Source organism: Haliaeetus leucocephalus, unplaced genomic scaffold (genome assembly GCF_000737465.1).
Source record: "Haliaeetus leucocephalus isolate CR32 unplaced genomic scaffold, Haliaeetus_leucocephalus-4.0 Scaffold136, whole genome shotgun sequence".
Lineage (NCBI taxonomy): Eukaryota > Metazoa > Chordata > Aves > Accipitriformes > Accipitridae > Haliaeetus > Haliaeetus leucocephalus.
In genome coordinates this window covers 2610342-2631407 of record NW_010972572.1, presented here as the reverse complement: position 1 = coordinate 2631407, position 21066 = coordinate 2610342, and the positions used below count along the sequence as shown (strand labels likewise).

Sequence of the window (21066 nt, the reverse complement as noted above, 5' to 3'; positions counted from 1 at the left end):
GGGCCCGGGAGGCGGCCAGGCCGCGGCCCTGCTCCTCAGCGCGGGCTGGGCCTGAGACCTGGCCCGCCTCGGGGGCTCACCCCGGCTGGGGCCGTTGCGCCGGGGGAGGTGGAGCAGGGCGCTGGGGCCGTGCGGGGGAACGGGCCGGTCCCCGGCAGGGGACAGGGATGAGGGTCACGGAGCTGCAGGCCTCCCTGCCAGCGCCAGCACGGCCATGGGTGCCCATCGCTCACCCACTGGGAGCCAATGTCCGAACCTCAGCAAACACTGAAAATGTTTGTTTTCAGCAAATGAGGGCAAAAAGAGGTGTTGCCTGGGTTCCTAGGCTGGAAAAAACCAGCGCGGGAGCCCTGTGCTGGGGAAGATGAGCGGGACAAAGACCCCGGCGTGGCTCAGCATCCCCGCGCTGGAGTGGGCGGCCAGCAGCGTCCACATCCCCCTTCACCTGGTGAGACCTGGCGCTTGCATCGGTCATTTTTGAAACAAGCACAGCACCTGTTCGCAGCGGGTGTGAACCACAGCGCCCACATACTCTTACGAAGTTTCCTAAGAACAGTAATTAATTGAGTAATTAAACAGCAAAACTTTTAGATTGCTGACCCACTTGTCTCACCTCTCTGTGTGCTTCCTTTCCAAGCAGTGGGTCTCCCAAGCAGGCTTCCTTCGCTAGAGGTGAACTTTTGATGCAGGTATTTAGCATTGGTACGGGTGGTCCCAGGCGTGTGGCAGTGCTTGGCAAAGCGCTGTCTGAACTGATTTTAGAGGAACGTAGACACTCCTTGAAATTCTTCAGCGCGATCTGCCTCTGCAGCCGTAGCACCTCTCTTTGGGATTCCCGCAACAGGCGATCAAACTCGATGACGTTCAGGCAGCGAGGGTCATCCTGTGGGAAACACAAACATGACATTGTGTTGCTGACAAGCTCTAAAAGGTGGAACAGGTCGGGGTGGTGATTTAACATACAAACTCCAAAAGCCTTACTGAGGAGACACTGGCGAAAACCAGGTAATGTGGCAGACAGATTTCTGTTTCCTGGGTCTCCAAAGCCTCAAAAGCAGTCGCTTTGCATCCCTTATGCAAATGCATTATTCCTCCCACAGATAAAAACTAGCCTGTAATGCTTCTGCAGGTATCCCACCCCAAAGCAAAAGGGCTTTTCTAAGTGTGTGCTTTCCCAGTGCTTGCCAGCAGAGAGCGTGTCAGGATAATGTAATTTCATTTCCCAGCCAAACGAGAGCCTTAGCAAGTTTACCTCCTTGCTGTGGGTGCTGGCATTCTCTGCAGCCCTAACGGTGGCTAGGGCTTTAAATGCTGGAAAGAATGAAGAACATCTGGGATTTGTTCAGTTTTCTCTCTCGGTATAATGTTTGGTTTTCAAACATTCTTGATTTCTAACCTCGTCAGAGACTACTGTCTCTGTGTGGGTGGACCCCTATCTTTAGCAAAAAGAGTCACTCCCATTCACTCCGGACCCAAAGCCAGCAGCTTTGGAGGGAAATCAGTGCAATCTTACTCTCACAGAAATGGTGAGAATATGTCATCAGCTTGTTTAATTCTTCAAAGGTTTTCAGATTTCAGGAAGCTGAAGCAGCACATACCTGCATGTCCATACATACGTACAAAAGCTGGTTATGAAAACCTGTCTTTACAAATACGCTGCTGGAGGAGACATTGCTCATTCCCCTGGAAAGCTCCTAAGCCAGTGAATTCAACATATAATTGGTATCCAGGACAAATTTAATCAGCTTCCCCATTCTCTTCTTTTTCACCCTAAAAATAGCATGTGCTTTATAAATACAATTTGCGTAGAAAACCATGGTTACTCTCACACTACAAGGGGGAAACTGAGGCAGCATTAATGGGAACTGATTACAGATTCAAGAAGTGAGCAGCTGGGTCTCCTCTGTGCCAGACCCATGTTCAGGCTATCAGGGTAGTAGTTCTTTTAACAAAATTGGCTGTGGCTCTGTGTAAAATCTCCCTTCCCCCACCAAAAAAAAAAAAGGCAGCTATTCCCAACAGACAGCCTCCGAAGCCTGGGGGAACAAGGGACTAGAAAAAAAGCTCACTCTTCCACTCACAGTTTCTATTGTACATGTCCCCTGCAGCTGCCTGGCTGTTGCCCTCAATCCCCTGCTTCAAAGAATCCATGCTGCAAGAAATTGCAGCCTGTTTTAGCTGGAGCTGGGGTTTGGTTGGAAGCCCATCACCAGAGCATGATCTCAGGAAATAATTTTATCCTATCCTAAGAGCCCTGACTTTGTAAAACAAGGCCAATGCTTTTGCAGCGTGGCATGCAGAGTGTCCGTCCTGCCACTGGAAAGGAACTGAGTAGATCCATGTCATAGCTACTGAAAAAATTGTGCTGATTTAAATACCCTAGATTAAAATTGATTTGGTTACAAACTCTGAGCATGCACATAATATCTCTGCATATAAACCCCTTCACTGGCATAGTGCATTTTGCATGCTGCAGACAGATTAGGTGAATTTTGAATTTTAACTAGCTGAAAATTAAAATTTAATGAGTGGCTTGCTTGGAAGGGAAATGGGAAAAACACAATCAGACAGAATGATCTCTTCTCTGTGGATTCCCTGCTCATGTATTGATGCCCCCATTACTGGTCCCTCAGCGGTTACACAAACAGACCGTCTGGTCTCACCTGCTGAACCAGGGTGGTCACCCAAGCCCTAGCAAGTCAGCGGCTGAATTCATCAACCCTGAGGACTGCACCCATGTGTATTTCCTTGGCTAGTAATGAATCTTGCTCACCCGCCTTTGTCACATTCCTCTACAATTTGTCACTCCTGTCCCTGGCAGATTCAGTTTGCCCAGCATGCTCTGCTAGGAAAACCAGACTGTTCTGCAGAGGGTCTGTTCCCACTCCTGTGGAGGTCTGCAGTGAGAAATCAAGAGGACAGAAAGGGAATTTCTTCTTGGTGACACTACAGAGCACAGTCAGACCTGGATAACTTTCTCCTGTGTTTTAATGCCGGAAGGGATCAGTGGGGCAGCCTGTACAAACAGCAAACACCCAATCATTCTTCTGATGAGATCTACGTTAGGGAAAGACTGAGAATCTACCTTCAAACCCATAGTTAAAGTGAACATACGGCGAGGTATGTTCAAGGACAGAAATAAAACTGCTTTCAGTGAGAAAGTATTTATCACCTAAATATCATGTAAGTAGGGTAGATAGAAATGTAAACATTCATTCAGCTCAGCTGGGTGCTGGAACATAGGGTTGCACTTGACCACATTTGCATTAGCAGAACAGGGGGAATCCAGTGCAAGCCCTAGTGTTACTGAGCTTCTCATGAGAGTTTAACTGACCTAAACTAAAACCATCCAGCTCATGAACAAAAGACATATGTGATATGCCCAGAAGAGGTTGCTTTAGTCACCTTGAGTGGGAATCATTTCACCTAGCTTCAGATGTCTGCAGAGGCTCCTTCCAGGGTCATCGCAAAGAAGTTGTGCTTTGAGGGAGCGACACATCCAACCAGTTTTAGACATCTGTCTTGTGATCAGCTGAATTATCCCTTTTATCACATCATTTATATTGGCAAGTTCTGTGCTGGTGCTGAGGGGAACCTGGTCACCAGCCCAGGTGCAGGCATCAGCATTGTAGATTGATTTCATGAACACCCACCCCTGTCTAATGATTTGTACCCTTAGTCATAGTCATACAAGGATGCACCTGGTTGTCACCAGTCTCATGGTGGCTGTGAGCACTCGGAAACCTGCAGCTCAAGACACGGGATTTAGACTGGTTCTTGGGAACATGCTTAGCTGGTTTACTTTTTAAAGAAACACTTTAAAAGGAGGTCCTGCTTCTGCATCTTCCTTGAAGCTCAGCACTGTGAAAAAAAGTCATCCTGTATTTGTGGCTTCTTGGGGTTTCCCGGGGGGGGTGGTTTTAGTCACTGCTGAAGATGACAGCTCAGACCCATGAATTCACGGAGGGACAACCAGGGTGTCCCCCAACACACTGTTCTGGAGGGGACCGGACACCAGCTCTGCCACACATTCACCCAATGTCTGCCATCCAAATCACACATCAAATGCCCTCTGTTTTCAATCTGCACTTGGGGCTAATTGCCCTCATTCCGATTCCTGGAGCCTGGTTCCCATCACTGTTGTTGCACTGCTTGTCCCCAGCCACTGACTGATGTCCCAAAAAGTGTCTCACCTTCCCTGCGATGAGTTTAGCCTGCAGCTCCCGGCACTCCTGCTGCAGAGCTTCAATCTGCTTGTCTTTTGCCAGGAGAGCACTGGCTTGCTCTGTCAGGTCCTTGGCACGCTGGCAGGCAAATGCTTTTTTACACAGCTCCAGGCTGGAGCCCTTCAGAGGCACCGGAGCAGTTACCTACACCAGAGAGAGCAGCAGGGGAGAAAGCCACATGTGTTGGTGTTTGTTAACCACCACCCCATCACTGCAACAGCCATCGGGCAGGGAGCACTGTCGAGAAACACAGCCTAGCCCCAAAGGACAGACAAGCAGAGGAACATGACAGATGTACAAAAAAGTGGGAGGAGAAAGGAAAAGCTGGATGGAGAAGTGGATCAGAGAAGAGGTGGGAAGGAGAAGGTGCTCAGCAGATGAGGCCAATGGGCATAGTCAGCACAGGGGGTGCAGGCAGGGCAACAGCTGGTGCGGCGAGGAGAGAAAAACACAACAGAGGCAGAAAGACAGGAGAAGGCAGCAGAGAGGAGGATGGCAGGAAAGATGAGCATGGGAGCAAACTAGGAAGAGAAATGGAGCTTCTGTGGGTTTCTAGGCAGTGGGAAAGAGGGCTTCAGCATGGATGGGTGGAAGATACAGGCAAAGGGGAAGGCAAGAGAGAGAGCCCAGGAAGGGCCAGCACAGCCAGGGAAGGACTGGGGGATGTTCAGCAGGAGGAGCAGTTCAGCTTCACATGCTCTCTGTGAGTGAGGGAAGAGCCAGGGTAGGGACAGCAGTGTGCTACAGGGGCAGCAGGGCTGACAGGGACAGGCAGCTGGCTGGGCACAGGCTCTGGGCAGAGGCCTCCGGAAGGAGCTGAGGCTGCCCAGCTGCAGTCTCCCTGGGATGCCTGCTCTCAACATGTGCCCCCACCCATGGGGCCAGCCGTCCCACTGGGTACCAGCACCGCCGAGCTGGAGGAAGGCGCAGCTCGTGCTCCCCTGCTCACCCCAACCCTCTGGGCAGTGAGGCCACATCCAGTCCCTGGGTTTATCAAACCAAAGTTTCACTCAGGAAAAAAATAAAACAGTATTTGTATAGTTGCTGGAGGGTCTGCATAGCTGTTGGAAGTATATCAAATGATTTCTCTTAACACAGTATCTGACAAGCCCATCTGGCAGCAACTGTTGACCTGCAAGTATGAAAACCCCGTGACAGAGGGGTGGCGCAGTGCCTGGGGGCAGAGAGGGCAGGCAGCGCCAGGAAAACCCCCTACCTTCTCTTCAGTAAATCTTTCACTTCCTCCCTTCTTTCCTAAAGGGCCTGAATTCCCCATCACAATCCCTGGTTTTCTTCCAATCGCAGAAAGGTTTTCCCTTACTCCACTGCAATTTGGAAGCTCATGGAAGATCCCACATCCTACAGCCATCTCCCACCACTCCCACACCATGTCAGATACTACAGGGTTTGCAACAAGCTGCTGTTGAGCTGGAGAAAGCAAAAACCATGCGGCTTGCACAGCAATGCAAGCGAGGTGTGGATGGGGCAGATCAGAGTCCCTCACCCCTTCCTGTTTTGCTTTACCGCACTCCTTTTCTTATTCAAATATTTCCTGTTTCTGTTTGGTGAAGTCAGATGCATTATTTTCACGACTTGCCCAGGGAAAGCTGAGCTTATTACCTTAAACTAACACCACAAGGTAGGTCAGCACATTTACAGTGAGAAACCAAGCAGGGGGGAATTGCTCAAAGCCAGCACCCCACACACAAGCAGAAGCAGCTGGCGATGGCGGGGTTTCGTGATTCTTGCCCTGCTGATGATGTGCAAAGCACGTTTGCTGCAGGCTAAAGGAAGGGGGAAAGAAAAGGCCTCTAGCTCAATAGAAGTAGCAAGCAAGAAGTCCTGGCGATAAGGTGCTCTCCTAGCTCAGCTTCCCAGCAGCAGCAAGCCCCCACACTCACGACTTTGAGGTTTGCCTCCTGGAGTTTCCGGGCTCTCTCCTCCAGGCGCTTGGCAATCACTGCCAGCTCTGCGTTCTTCCTCTTCAGGTGCTTCACCTTCTCCTCCGTCTGGGGAAAGCAGCTCCTGCGCTAGATAACAGAAGGAGAGGTTCAAGGTGAAGCCCCCACTCAGCTCGAAGCTGCGTGCTAGGGTGTTAGGGGAAGCCAAAGTCTCCGGCCCTGCCTGATGGGCTCTGCGCCCACAGGGCTTTTCCCACCCAGGGCTTGGCCTGTTCTCCTATAACTGTCCCAAACATTAAACACCATCCTCTGCTCATCACCTCTCTGGTCACTTAAACCTGTGTTTTTCCCATTATTTTTGTTAATGTGACTTCTCGGTCCCTATGAGATGCCCCTCACCCCACCCCAGGCCATGCTGCAAGGTCCCTCTCCATCCGCAACATGCTTGTTGCAGGCTCTCCCTTAGCCAGCTGGGACTCAGCGCACCTCCAGTATCAGTCTGGCCTGGCCACCCACCCTTTGGGCTTTCTCTTCCAAAGTCTTCCCGGTTTATTTCCCTGGGGTTACAGGACTCAACACATCGCTGCGGATTTGTGCTGCACTGCCACTGCAAGCTTCGCCGTCGTCCTTTTTCTCATGACACCAAAGCATGAGTTGGGGGGGAACGGGGAGAAAGCGGCAAAGGACTTTATGATGTTCGCAAAGCAAATTTCCCTTTTCTTCCTGTTGATTCTGTTTGCTCTTAATCCCCTTTTATTTGTTATCTGTCTGTTTCGATAAGCTGCCACTTGCCGATGGCTCGTTCTCTCAAGGTTGTACCCAGATGTGTTGTGCTGTCTTTTCACATCAGCAAAAATGTCAGGTCAGCTGATCCTTCCAATTATTTTCTTCCCTAGCTCTGTGAGATCCCACCATAGGCGCTTGCTGCTCTCACTGCTTTTCTTCAGCCAGAAGACTGAGGCTGATTTTTGAGAGTAAGATTTGACAAGAGCTTACACGGCAGTGCTTTGCTAAAATCCAGATGACTGATAAGGGGTAACATCCCAGCGTGCAGGTCATACTGGATTTATGCTTTTAGTGTAAGAAAATTATCTAAAATATGCATTTTGAATTTGGTGATATAAATCTGAAATGCTGAGCAATCAAATTTTCAGGGGCCCAGGGTGGTCACATCCCCAAGCTGCCAGGCTGTGCAAGGGCCTGATGCTCTCCAGGGAGGATGCAGGAGGGGAACGTCCCCTCTTCGCATTTCCTGAGGGTCCTGGCTGCCCACCATGGGCCTGGGGAGCCAGGGGTGGGGAAGCGGGGCAGAATGGGCAGCCCAGGCTGTGGCAGCATGGCTTGGCTTTGGGTGCTGGGGGTGCAGCTGGGGAGGACCCGGGTGCGGAGCTCCCATGGGAGCAGGGGGCAGTGCTGCACTGTCACCCAAAGCCGAGGCCAAGTGAATCAGTGTTTCTGCTTTTCCAACTAAAGAGGAAACAAGAGCGACTTCCCTCTCCCCTGCTGTCAGCTCGCTGCTGCCCTGCTCTCTGCCTGCTCTCAGGGCGGCTGCCTTAAAACCTCTTGTGGTTTCCAGCAGCCAAGTGGCACCAGACAAAGATGTCAGAGGGCAGCGGAGGGTCCTGGCTCTGCTCTGCATCGCAAGGAAGGGGTCCTGCTCGAGCCAGCGATGGGTGCAGTGTGAAGGCACCCAGGAGACCCAAAGCACCCAGGCCCCCTTTCCCCTCTGGCTCTGCCCGGGGGATCCCCTGTGCTGGCATCTCTTGGTGTTGGCAGCAGACAGCAGCTCGCCCTGGCCGGGACTCCCTCCCCACAGAGCATCCTGTGCCGGCAGCCGGCCCAGCACCTGGCCAGGGCGCAGGATGGGGCCACATGCTCTGCTCACCAGCAAGCTGTTCTCCTCGGCCAGGCTGGAGCAGCGGTGCCGCAGGTCCTCCAGTGCACTCAGGAGCTTCGTGTTCTGGCTCACGAGGAAGCCGTAGTCAGCCCCGCTCTGCAAAACAGCGCGGGAGAGGCAAGGCAGGGCTTCACCTGCCTGGGGCGAGGAGGAGAGGGACCGCAGCTGCACGCCTGCCCTGGCCCCACAGCGAGCCCAGCCTGGCTGCATGGGGAGGCTGGCAGGGTCGGGGTGCAGGCAGCAAAGGGGCAGGGTGGGATGCAGAGGCTGATTTCAGGAGGAGGCGAGGGGCTGCATGTCCTTTGGGGGACGAGGGGCCTTCGGGGCCAGGCTATATCTCCTGTGGGTGACTGCTACTGTCTCCATAGCTTTAAAGATGCTTTCAACTTGCACCTGGGGAAAAAGCCCAGACCCTCATGTTGTCCTCAGCCGCTTGCATTTTGCCACGGTACCAGCTAAACTGGCTCAAGTTAAACACTAGCAGAGCCAGCAAGAGCCAGGCAGGCAGAGCGCAAGCCATGACACCCCAGACATGTGCACTGCTCCCCACGGCTCAGGGACCCGGCGGCCTCCAGCACCGCCTGGCTTTCAGAGGTGACGAGAGCTTCTCACCCACTTCCCCATGCCAGCTCCCCTGGTTTGGCCCAGGAGCCCGCCCAGGAGCCAGGCCCTGGGCTCTGCCCTCTCTATGTCAGCCTCAGCTCCGGAAGAAGGCGACATGCTGGATTTCTCTGCAAAACACCACCTTAATTTTGTCACATCAAAAGCAGCAGCAGCTCTGCCGGGAGTTGTATATATAGCTTTGTGGTTACTGTTTCCTGCTCAGAGCAGCTCGCCACAGGCTCGCTGCTGAAGCAGGCTCCCAGAAAGTATTTTTGTGCATTAGCAAAGCCCATAGCCAAGCTATTGCTTCACAGCTGCCATATGGCAGCAGCAAGCCACACATCTCGGGAAGACCTAGCCAGATGTTTTCCCAGCAGCCAGGCAGGACTTGCAGGAGCCGCTCCCAGTACCCAACAAGTCTTTGCTGGTGCCGCTGAACAGCCGTGACCTTCCCGGTCCACAGCTCTGCTTCTGCCGTTTGCAAGCCAAGACTACAAGGGAAACATCACTTGGCTACCGAAGAAATGCTGCCCAAGCTTTCCTGGTAGCAAAAAGTCAGACAAGCGGCTCACAGCACTCGGGTGCTGCTAAGTTCTCGGAGGCCTGAGGCTGGCTAAAACTCACTACGCTTTGGACCAATACTATATTTTGGCTTCTCAATCACATCCATTGGAGAAATAGGGCAGAAGACCAGTGCCACAAAGTCCACCCCATTGAATCCCCTGGCGTGGCTGCCATGCTCATGCCATGACTCTCCCAACCTCTCATGCCTGTATGGAAATGCCTTGGCAAAGCAAGGAGGGAAAACACAACAGAAAGAGAATGAAAACAACAACAACAACAAAATGTCAGAAGATAACACCCAGCCCTCTCCATCAGCTTCACATGGTGTCCCCAGATTCCACCAGCCCTCTGAGACACCAGGAGGGGATATTGGGTGCCAGGAGTTGACAGGCCTTTGGCAGAGTGGTTTGTAGGTGTTCACCCTGCAGAAATCCCAAGGTTTGAGAAAACTGGAGTGAAATGCCCCACAGAAAGAGATTGTACCACTTTCCACTTGTGGGAAAGCAAAAATGTATTTTCCTCTTTTTTTTTTTCTCCTCTAGGCACAAAGGTACAGTAACTGCCACAGTCCCCGGGGACATCACACCACAGTACCCCAGGCACCTGGGTGCCCTCTCCCACTCTCCAATGACTCAGGGCTGCTCCCAAGGGTGGTCAGGGCAGGCCCAGGAACTAAGGAGATCCCCAAACTCAGCAGCCTGGGGCAGCCAAGAAGCTCCCCTGGGAGCCATGCACCCTGCCCGATGCAGTGCTCTGGGCCCAGAGACCCAGTACCAGATCCTGCGGCATCAGTCCCATCCCTGCAGCTTTACAGCGACAGTGAGGTGTCCCAGAGACTATTTCCCCCATCACCAGCTCCAGGAACGGCAAAGCACTTCCTTAGGCTGAGCACACTTGCTGATGGGGGACAGAGGAGGGTGGGTGCTTGGAGGCGAGGGAGGTCCTACCAGCATCTCCCGTGCTGTGCATGACAGCACCTTGGGCTGGTTCACTGCAACCATCCCCAGAGGCAAGCAGGTAGCTCCTGGGATGAAGTTAAAATGTGTTATTTCCATCTCCTCGCCACCGCTGAGACGCCTCGAGCTTCTTGTGTGTGGTCATTTGCACTGAGACAGGCTGAGCAAACTCAGCCAGCAACCTCTGTGCTTGGGATAGGAGCTGGAGAGCTTTTGCGGAGGAGCTGATGCGTTCCTGCCTCTCCCCATCAGGCAGCCAAGACTTCTGACGGCATCAGCACTGGGTTTCTACAGGGGACAATTAGCACTTCCAGCACGGCAGGGGGACCTTTTGGAGACCTACATTCAAATTTCTGCAGTTGAAACCCCTTTTCTGTAGCTATAAAACAACATCTTCATCGGGGCAGGATGCAAAGACTCACAAGCACTCACCCCCACCCTACCAGGCTGTCCCCAGTTCAGCCCAGGTTTCGTGCCATGAGTCCAGAGCCCATGGCATGGCAAAGGCTGGAATGTCCTAGACCATGCAGAGACCTTTCTAGCTCCCTGAGTGTTGCAGGACCCCCGGGCGAGGTGCCACAGAGCAAGAGAGCGTGGCTGTGTGCTCCAGGCTGGAGCCAGGCACGCAGCCAAGCCTCCCCCTTGCCAGCACGTCCCACTGCAGCCACAGCTCCTTGGGGCTTTGCCCAGAGAGGCACAAGGGGCATCTGCAGCGAGAAGACGTGGAGACAGGAGATCCTTGCCGTGCCAGGATGTCTGTCCTGTGCAGGACCTCACTGCCCGGGAAAGCTTTGCCAAACCTTCCCCCCGGCACTGAGCCAGCACTGGCTGCATCGGCTGAACCCTCCTCCAAGACCATGTAGAGCCTGGAACTGAAGGACTGTCTAGACGTCATCCCACACTCATTAAACATTCATTTCCTATAATGAAATAGCTTTTAATTTATTAACCGCTCCGCTGTTCCTCAAGGTTCCCGCGCTGCGTGGTGCAGCCTTGCTGCAGGCCATGCTCGTGGCCCCCATGGACAGTGCTTTTCAAAGGGTGCTGAGGAAATCATTTGGGAAAAGAGGCACAGAGACTGCCTCTGAAGCAACTCTTCTTGATAAAGACAAGCAGAAGTGCTGGCAGGAGCTGAAATCCAAAAGCATCCCTCGGTCAGGGAGGTATTCAGTGAGCTGGAGTCAGCAGGAGCTGAGGCAGAGCTGGCACTGTGGGGCGGTAGGGAGGGTCTCCGGGAAGTCGCATCCCCCAGATCAGGAGCACCCTCATCCACTAAAAAATTAACCGAAGTGACATGTTCTTTGGCCATGGGAGAAATTTTCTAAAATCAGAGCAAGGCAGGAGAAGAGCAGCAGGGATGCTGAGGGAGGAGTAGCAGGCAGGCACATAGCTTTGAAGCCTCCTGTTACAGGGAAATCATCATCATCTGTCGCCTCATTTGGCAGGTAGAGCCCAAAATACAGTTTCTTCAGGATGCATTGAGAATGAGCAAACAAAGAAAAGCCTCAGCAGGGCAGCTGGAAGAAAGCTGGTGCTTTTTCACCTGAAAACTTCAAAAAGCAACAGAGACCTGCAGCAACTTTTGCAGGGAGAGGTGCCCAGCCAGGCTGCTAAATGGGTCATGCAGTCAAAATGCCCCTGGAGCACAGAGCATCCAGCACAGTCCTTAAAGCCCTGCAGAAAACTTGCAGGAAGCCATTTGGGGGACAGTAAATCAAACTGCGGAGAGGACGACAGACGCTGCCTGCAGCGGCTGCTCTGCAATGCGGCTTGGGCTGCTGGTGCCTCACGGCACGGCCTGGCATGGACCGGCTGAGAGGGCTTCCCCCACACCAGCCCTGGGGAACATGCCAAAGTCTAAGCCCAGCTTTGTTTTAAAATCCCTGCGGAGAGCCAGACGGAGAGGAGGAATTTACCAGGTGGCCCCGTGAGCGGAAGGTCTCAGGTGGCCTTTGGAAACAGGTGGTCTCATGACTGATTTTAAAACATACACAATCTCAAGATGTATAAAACACATACAGTTTCAAGATGTCCCTGCAGTAACTTCCCCATCTGCAGCAGATATGGGTCCAGCTGCTGGGTTTGCTTTGCAAAAGCCATCTCTGAAAACCAGCCCCCCCGGAGACAGTTTGCAGACCTATTTCCCAGGTGAAACTACACCAGCAGTCCTGCTATCTTGGATATATTAAACCCACCGCTTCTCCTTCATTTGAAATCATTGTCACCAAGCCTCCACCATGTCAAAGCCCTTTAGCTGTTCATTCCAGCTGACTTTGGTAATTAGTTTCCTCAGCCTCTCAATCCTCACTGCTTGGAAATGAAACCTGTCATTGCCAATCCATTTTCTCCTCTTCCACCCAGTTTCAAGGGAATCAGCTCCCTCACAGAACAAAGTTATTTTCCATAGGCTGCTCTTCTGCAGTGCCCTCGCTGCATGTCAAAAGCAAGACAAAAATAGCATCACCTCCTGTTTGGTCAGTGAGCGAGAGCAAAACCCACCCGCTGCCACTGCCGGCACAGCGAGCGTGCCTCACGCCACAGTGAGCATCATCCATCCCAGTGGAGGTAAAAGGGATATTTTTGTTAAAGGTATGGGAGAAGTAAGAGACATGCCTGGGATGGAGTCATGGTTATTCTGCCACTCCTTTGATAGGCAGTCTGTGTCCTACAGCACTACAGCACTTGTTCTACTTCCTTCATTTTGCGCCGGGTTCCTGGTTTCAGATACGAACATCTCTGTTCTTTCGTCAACTTCATGGCACTTCCCCACCAGGTCCTTGCCCTGCACATTGCCAACTCCCGTTTCCATGAGTCAGCATTTTCTCCTGCTGCCCATCCCTCTTCCAGCCTACTACGTGCCCTTATTTATGTGATTTCCTCATTTATCTGATTTTTATCACCCCATGTAACAAATTCACAGAAGAAAAAATCCATCCAAGGCTATTAACTTCAAAGATACTGCCTCCAGCATGGGGAGTGCTAGAGCCACAAATTGCAAGATCTTAAGAGAATATTCAGGGGAAAATTCACTATCTATTTGCTCTTTCTTACACTTTCCCCAGGCATCCTCTCCTGCGCACCCTCTGACCACTGCCAGCTCTTCGTATGTTCCTCATTGTGTTTAAAATGAGATACGCAGCTAAAATTGGAGACTTGCAAATTCGGGTCCTCTCTATCTTTAAAGCCTCTTATGAAAGCACCATCATCGGTCCCAGGAAAATACTCCAGGAGGAGAAAAATCAGCTCAGTAGCCCTGACAGCCCTGGCTTGGCTGTCCTTTGATGAGCTCAGCTTCTCCAATCTCCCCAACCAGGGAGAAATTAATGTCCTGCAAAACTGAGACAAGGAGGAATGTGAGTGGAAAATAAGCTCTCAGGGCAGAGGCAGAGCGTCAGCGCTCCAAAATCCAAGGCTGCAGCCAGGTCCAGCATGCAATGCAGCACAGTTTCTCACCTTTAACAGCAAAGCCAAAATATGAGAGGTTTTGCAAGCAGATGAGAGAAAATGACACCGAAATACCGCATGGCTGCTAGAAAGGCAGCTCTGAACTGCTCCTGATGTACTGCGCGCTTGTTTCTTCATCTTTCACAATCAGACATAAAATAGGGCAGTCAGTTGAGAGGGATGGAGGATTTGGAGAAACCCTTTCCTTTCCCTCAAGGCTAGCCTGTTCCCATGATGCAGAGCCCAGCACAGAGACCCAGAGCAAGCAGTCTTCCAAGGGATGGACCCAGTGGGGACTTTCACAGGGGAAAGGTCCTGCGCAGGGTTCAGGTGCTCATCTGGCTGAACATCATCGTGGCTGGCATCATAAGTCCTCAATTTGCTCCTCGCCCTGCTCTCCAGTGTAGTACAGAGACCTGTAACCCATCCTCCTTCCAGCTGGCCATCACCTGCCTGAAGCAGAAGCATGACAAGGTGTGCGTGGCCCTGGACAGGCTTTCCCTAGCTGTGACCCACCTTCTCTCCACATTAAACACAAATTGTTTTGCAAACATAGGATGTATGCAGCCAGAAACTGCAGCTGATGATTGCTGGGATATGTTCCATCTTGGTTACCAGATAACCTGCAGCACAGGGTTGTGCAAAGCAGGCTCCTCAAGTACAACAACATCACCTTCCTGCCCTTGGGTCATTCTGCGACCCTTGGGCACCCCATGTCCTTTGTGGGGTCTTTCACCACCTACACGCCTTGTGAGAAAGATATCCGCATGTCGTAGGACGAGAAACACGTACAAAGCCTGTTCTTCCAACTACCATTTTAACACTGATGTACAAACTTCTCCCTTGTCTCTTATCAGCTTTCAGAAAGAACGGGCCTAGACCCACTCTGGTAAAGCAGGACTGTGCTGCATCCCCACCACAGTCAGGGGACACTAACGGCATGTCTGTTTCATTGCACAGCTTGGAAATGTTGAAAGCCAGGCTATATACCATGAAACATAGTTCGGTTGTAAAATTCAGGTGCCCAATCAGGAGCCAAGACAGCCAAGCTACCTTTCCCCCCATTGCACTTTCTTCTGGGTGCTGCTGAGCAAGTCATTGAATCTGCAGAGAAGTAGGCACAAGCAACAGTATTTACACGAGAAAAAAGCAAAACGTAGAAGAAGTAGGAAGTAAATGTGTTAACATCTTCAGTGCAAACACAGTAAGACTTTGCAACCGCCTCTGCTTCTTGTGTATTCATGCACGTTGCCAATCATTTGAGCTAAGACATGAGTATTGGCTTTCTATAGAAATTGCTGGGGCTTTTTGTTGTTTAGGTCTGAACAAAGGTCAGCCTGCAGCTCCCAGCACTGCAGGCTCAGGCCCAGGCAGCCCCAAGGTCTTCATGGAGCATCTGGACTCTTTTTGGATGCCACGTGTCAGATAATTCTAGTTTGTAAGCATGCAAAAAAAAAAACCAAAAAAACCCCAAAAACCCTGGGGAAGAATGATAAAAATTTAGCTCTTTCCAGGTTTGGTATTTTGATGGCTGGAGCAGGGATGCTTGTTCTCTGATATCTCATCTTTCTTGTAACAGAAACTCTAATCCAAAGAAACACTCCCTAGAAAGGCATGAGACTTTGGTACTGACGAATGCATTTGGGAACAAAGTGCCTGTCCGCAGTGCATGGTGCTGGACTGTGTCAGGGCTTCACCCTGGGAAGCCATAGAGATGCCTTTCAGTAAATCCCCTGCCCATACGGAAGTGCCACTGCCCTCTAACAGGATAATAGCTTGAAAAGTTAATACCAGGTCTCCTTCCTACCTCAGAGCCTCAGCAACACTATTCGTGGTCTCATAAGTTTTCTTTTATTGAGTGGAGAGACTGGATTACCTACCATGTTCAGCTCTGAAGAGGCAGATGTGCTCTTCCACCTTGAAAGATGTATCAAGGAGCTAGAGTGGCTGATTTTGTATGCACAGCTCGGTTTTTGCCCAGATATCTGCTCCACAGTTCTCGCCCACCTGTACCTCTTTTCCAAATTACTTGCAGTTTCCCAGGGGCCAAGAGCACCTTTTCTGCTTGTGTCACATTGGCTTAAAACCTGTTGTAATTGCCCAGACTCCGACACATCAGGAACAGCATTCTTTGCCTCTCATAGTAAAGCAAGAACTCATTTGGGGCAATTATAGGATTTTGTCCTGAAATAAGAAGCCCCAAATCTCCAAGGGCTTTAACAAGTAGCTAAGAAATAGCTGGAAAAAATCATCCACTTGCACCACTCACAAGAGCCAGAGGTGCTGTTCAGTGGTCAGTATGGAAATGTGAACGGCAAGAGCAGCACAAGACTTACAAACTGATGCCCAAAAGGGTATTTTCCCAGAACTACTAAGCAGATGGCTGGGATGCAGAAAGCCTGCACTCACAGCAGGAGGAGGGCAACAAGGCTGCCAGCACTGCACATGCTGTTTGTCTTCATGTTATTCCAGCGGGAAGGAAGACTACAGCCATAGGACACCCAAAACAAGGAAGCAAAGACATTGGTGAGTACCCTCACCAAAAATTTAGAGGGTAAAATGAGAAAGGTGCTGCGGCGAAAGATCACGGTGCAGTAATGGCCAACAGCAGCATGATGTGACAGCCCTGTCCCAAAACCAGTTTGTCATCACCAGTCCAGAGGAGCCAAGGACACAGTTAGTAGGCAATGGTTGGTATCCCTTGTCCTCCATGTCCCATACAAGTGACCTGGCCAAGCCATTTGGACATGTCGTTGTACAGAGAATATGAGCTTACTTAGAGAGACAGTTAAAATGAAAATTACCTTGCCTTCATACAGTCTCGCTTTGTGTTTTCTTCCATTCATTCCTACAAATAAAGTCACACTGGCTCTTCATGGCAGGCGGCTATCTGAGGTTGGCCATACATTCATAGTGCTTGCAGAAAACAGCACTAGAGTCATTTGCATGAGACTGAGCGTTGCCAAGACAAGAAAGATTAATTTACTCAGATTTTGAGCAAGATGGAGTACAGTCTTTTTCTAATTGGAATTGTAGGAAATGGTGCCTGTAACATCAAGAACTGGCATCATTTCCCAGGAAGACTTTCTCAACCTAGTGCCATCTTTTATTCTGCTGACCTACCCTTTCTAGTCAAGGGTACAGCTCTACACACCCTCAGACATTAAATTAATAGTTTTCCATCTTTGCCAGTAGAAAATCTGAGGCTCTTGAAATGCCGTGAATTCCTGCAAAAGGCACTGAGCAACTTCTTGTTGCAGCTTGGCCTGAACACTTGACATGGAAGGTCTTTACCAGCATTTTATAATTCTTACTGTGTCTGTGCTTTGTGTTATCAAGCCCCACTGAAAGCAACAGGTTATTTTGTGGATATCTAAATTCCTACTGACTGGGGGGCTCCTTGGTTTAAACATTTTCATTTGGGTTTTACAGAGTTATTGAATATCCTCAGCTCCATCTGACCTCAGGGGAAGCTGAGGCTTGGCTTTTAAGAAATTCAGATCCAAAGCAACCTCTTAAGATTAAGAAGTAGTCACAACAGCCAACTGCGAGCACTCTAGCTGTGCTTCTTGCCTGTGTGGCTCATGGGATGCCAGGACAGGGATGTGGTCAGCCGCTGAGCTGTAAGTAAGTGCAGCTTACTTACTTCTGTAAGTGCAGCTGGGGAGGTTGGGAGGGGCGAGTAATCCTGGAAGTGAAGGGCACAGGGAATATACCAAAACTGAACGACTGCTCCTCTCCCCTCTACCAATTTAGGGCATCAGGAACCTTCACTTCAGCAACCTGTTCCCCAACCATCCTGAGTTTCCAGGGCCAAAGCAGATCCCACTGGCACAGCATCCCTTAAGAGATGCAGACAACTGAACTCTTGTGGGAAGTGCTCTAAAATCCATCTGACAGCATTATGGGAACTTTCCGATTTCCAGCCAGACTGTATCTGTGCCACTTTAACCCCATTCTTCCTACGTGGTTGTTTTTCACCTTCTCTGATATTCATTATTCTGACTGGGATCCTACACCTGCAGTGCCTGGAGATTCTCAGCAGGAAAGTCATTTCTTACCTCCTGTGTCCACACAGAAATTTTGGAAAGCAAGACCAGAGCGATTTCAAAGGCCCAGGACCAAGAATACATTTGTGACAGCAAGCTCCCAGGTAGCATTATTCAGTGGTAACATGGTGGGACACATGACTCTGCAGAGGAGCTAGGAAACCCTGCAGTGCATTGCAGGATGCAGAGGCACCCAGCAAATGGATGGGAAGACCTGGGCACAAGTCACAATAAGGGAAATTCCCACCAGACCTATGGAGAACATTCCTCTCCACGAGAGTGCTGCAGCTTCAGGACAGGGTTTAAGAGGTGGTGGGATCCCAGCCCTTGGAGATATTGCCTGGTCAGGCCCTGAGCAACCTCCTTCAGCTCTGGAGCCAGCCCTGCTCCGGAGGGTCCAGGTGTGTCTCCCCAACCCACCTCTCTAACTCCAGAGTTCCCTTGCCAGCTCCCAAATGGGAGAAGAGAAACAGCTCTCCACCCTCGGCACTCAGGAGGGACCTGAGCAAGAAAGCTGAGGTTAACTTCACCTACGGGTAGTCTTAACATCTGCCCACAGACTGTCCACAGAAGGAACAGCAGAGCAATAGTGGCAGAGGCTGGGACACACGGCAAGAGCTTCATCATAAAATCAACACCTTTAATCAACTCTGTCAGCGATGAGCCCTCAGGAGGCTCATCCCCGCACTAGGAGATTACTCCCTGGAGGCAGCTGTCCTGTTTGCATAATGCAGCACTGACATGCCAAGGACAGATGTCCTAAAGGAAGCCCAGCTCCAGCAGCAGGACACACGGTAGTGCTTGTCCTAGCCTGGCCAGGAAAAGCCACGCTTTTGGAGCGGAGCTATGTTAGCATCCCCTTGTCCCCAGCTGTAACACAGCACCTTGCTCCCTAGGAAGTGGGTTTGAGGATGTGGCTTCCACAGCCCAGCAGCACAGGCGCTTGCTCTGCCAGGGACAGCAGCACTGAGCTCTCTCCTGGGTCTGAACTGGAAGCCTTTCACATCACTAAAGCCACTTGACTTCAGGAGGAAATACTGGAATTTTTTTGCAGGAAAAGACAAGTTAGCCTTTCTGGGGATCAATGTCAATGTTAAGGATGGTACTGCCATGGTACCACCAGTACCACCACAGCAACATCACGGTACTACTATGGCACTACCACAGTACAGCACAGTGCCACCAGGTACCGCAGTACCATTGCTCTGATACCATCATGGCACTATCAGTACCATCAAGTATCACCATGGTACTGCCCCAGTACACCAGTACTGCCACAGCCCCATAGGAGTGGGAAGGGAAATAGTCACCCACCAAGCCAGGAGCCTCCCAGATCATGGGCAAACACTCAAAGCAGCCCAAGAACGAAGGGAAGATGAATAGCTGGTGCTCAGCAGTCACTACCGTAGAAACCAAGCAGGGTCCTCGCCCCCTCCACTGCCACCCATGTGCACAGCCGGTGCATGGGGGACCCACTGCAAGGATCAGCTAGAGCTGGATGCATGGCCCCCACCACACAGGATGCTGTTTGGCTGCTGGAGCACCCACGAACACCCCTTTGCTCCAGCCACCTGCCCCCCCTGCCACCCCCAGCCTTCCCACCTGGGCTCCCCCACCAAGACAGAGTGCCTACCCTCTCCCTCGCCAGCCAGATCTCCCAAAGGGAGAGAAGACAGTAAGTCCAGCGCAACTGATTTGACTCTCGGGATGGATGGAAAAGAAGGGTGGGAGCAGAAATGCTTCCCAATCTAGTGCTCCATTTGTTGGCTGAGGTGCTTCTGGAACAGGTAGGGGCTATTGTCAGAGGCGGACTGAGGACTGCCTGGTTAAACGTGGTGTTTCCCTAAGCATCATGATAAACAGCCCTTCAAAAAAGACACATAAGAAACTGTGCTTGAGTGAAACCATTTTCTCTCTCAGTGGTTTTCCAGCAGCTCCATTTCTCCTGTGGGCTGGTCCAGGCTGCTCTCCAGCCAGGCTCAGGAGCACAGCACAGGCTTGGCTCAAAAACCTCCTGCTAAATGCCCATCAGCTCTGCCAGCTCTTACCTCTCATCCTCAAGAGGAACAGGCTGAGAGTTTAGTCGTCCCCTATTTTAAAAGCACCATGGAGCTACCCCACACCCCAGAGGATCCCAGGAAGATGACTGATTTTACCTATGGGAAAGGAGGGCAAGCTGTCCTAAGCACGATAAGCTGATGAACTTTTGTGGCCTGGATCGAGGAAGTGAGACTCCGAGGGAGTCTTTTGGGCTGTTTTTAGAGATGTGCAAGGGGCCAGGCATTGCATTACCTCGAGGTGCCCCGGTGCTGTCTACAGGGACAGGTTCTGCCTGCAGTGCAGGTGCCCCAAGCCCTCCCGGGCTACCCTGAGCAGAGAGGGGGATGCTCTGGAAAGGGGTGGCAGTGAATCACGTCCCTGCCGCTACCTGCAGAGCCATTGATGCTGCCGGAGCGAGGAGCCGCCGCAGGGACAGCTCAGCCTTTGCTGGTGCAGGGGCCGTGTCTGCATCGAGCGGGCTCTGCTAGGGCTCTGGGGAGACCCCACACCGGCTCCAGCACCGGCCAGGGGAGAGGCAGCTGGAAACCCCTGTGGAAGGGCAGCGAAGGCAGCGGGTCCTTCTCCCCCACGCCAGTGCATGACAGCAGCTCTGGCAGCTCCCAGCCCCGCAGGGAAGGTTTCGTGGGTGGCTCAGCCACAGCCAAGCGCAGCTATTTCCCATGCCCGTCTCGTACCAAGGTGACATGCCCCGGTGCCTCCCCCCACCGAAACGCTCACCGCCGCACCCCGCCTGCCAGCGAACGCACCCTGGCAGCCGCCTTACCTGCGGGGGTCTGTCTGTCCGGTCGCGTCCGAGCCCATCCATCGCTCGCAGCGGCCTAACGAGCTCCGGCGCGGAGCGAACCCGCTGGGGGTCTGCAGGGGGGCCGCGGAGCGTCCCCGAGGGCTCTTCCTGGGGCCGGGCTGCTCCGGCCCCCTCCGGCCGCGGCGACGGCTGGCAGCTCGCCCCGTCACTGTCACCCCCCACGCCTGTACGCGTGTCCAGGTCCGGGCAGGCGGAGGCCGCGGGGACGGCATCGCCCGCTGCTGGGGCACCGCTCTGCCCCGCTGCCGGCTGCGGCGGGTCCGCACCGGACACCCCCCGCTCCGGCTCCTGCATGGCTGGGGCAGGGCGCTGGGCTCACCCGCTGGCGGCGAGGGCTCCCCGTGGCTCCGGGAGCCGGCACGGAAAACCCGAAGGCATCAGAGCAGCGGCGGGAGCAGCCCGGGCCGCGCTCCCTCCCGGCGGGGATGGAGACGGAGGCGGCGGCAGCGGCGGCGGCAGCAGCAGCATCCCTGCGCCGGGGGAGGCTCCATCCCCGCCTGGATCCGCCGGCTCGGCGGGCGGGCGGCTGCCGCCCCCCCCTCCACACCCACACACCCCCC

At 52.4% G+C, this 21066-nt stretch overlaps 1 protein-coding gene across 1 annotated transcript; it reads right to left on the bottom strand.

The window, feature by feature from the left end:
* Nucleotides 1-571: 571 nt before the first annotated feature.
* LOC104843176 (peripheral-type benzodiazepine receptor-associated protein 1-like) lies at nt 572-20800 on the bottom strand. Its single transcript, XM_010585965.1, has 5 exons — nt 20465-20800; nt 8013-8120; nt 6128-6256; nt 4194-4370; nt 572-883 (listed from the first exon to the last, which is right to left on the bottom strand). Exons 1-5 carry the CDS (start codon nt 20798-20800, stop codon nt 572-574), a joined length of 1062 nt encoding a protein of 353 aa, XP_010584267.1.
* Between the last annotated feature and the right edge of the window lie 266 nt (nt 20801-21066).

Excerpts from the sequence above, each read along its gene's own strand:
- LOC104843176 (XM_010585965.1), bottom strand. The coding sequence starts at position 20,800 with ATGCAGGAGCCGGAGCGGGGGGTGTCCGGTGCGGACCCGCCGCAGCCG. Across the intron at positions 8,121-20,464 it reads GGACAGACAGACCCCCGCAG|AGCGGGGCTGACTACGGCTT; the intron begins GTAAGGCGGCTG and ends GCTGTTTTGCAG. Across the intron at positions 884-4,193 it reads CTAAACTCATCGCAGGGAAG|GATGACCCTCGCTGCCTGAA; the intron begins GTGAGACACTTT and ends TGTTTCCCACAG.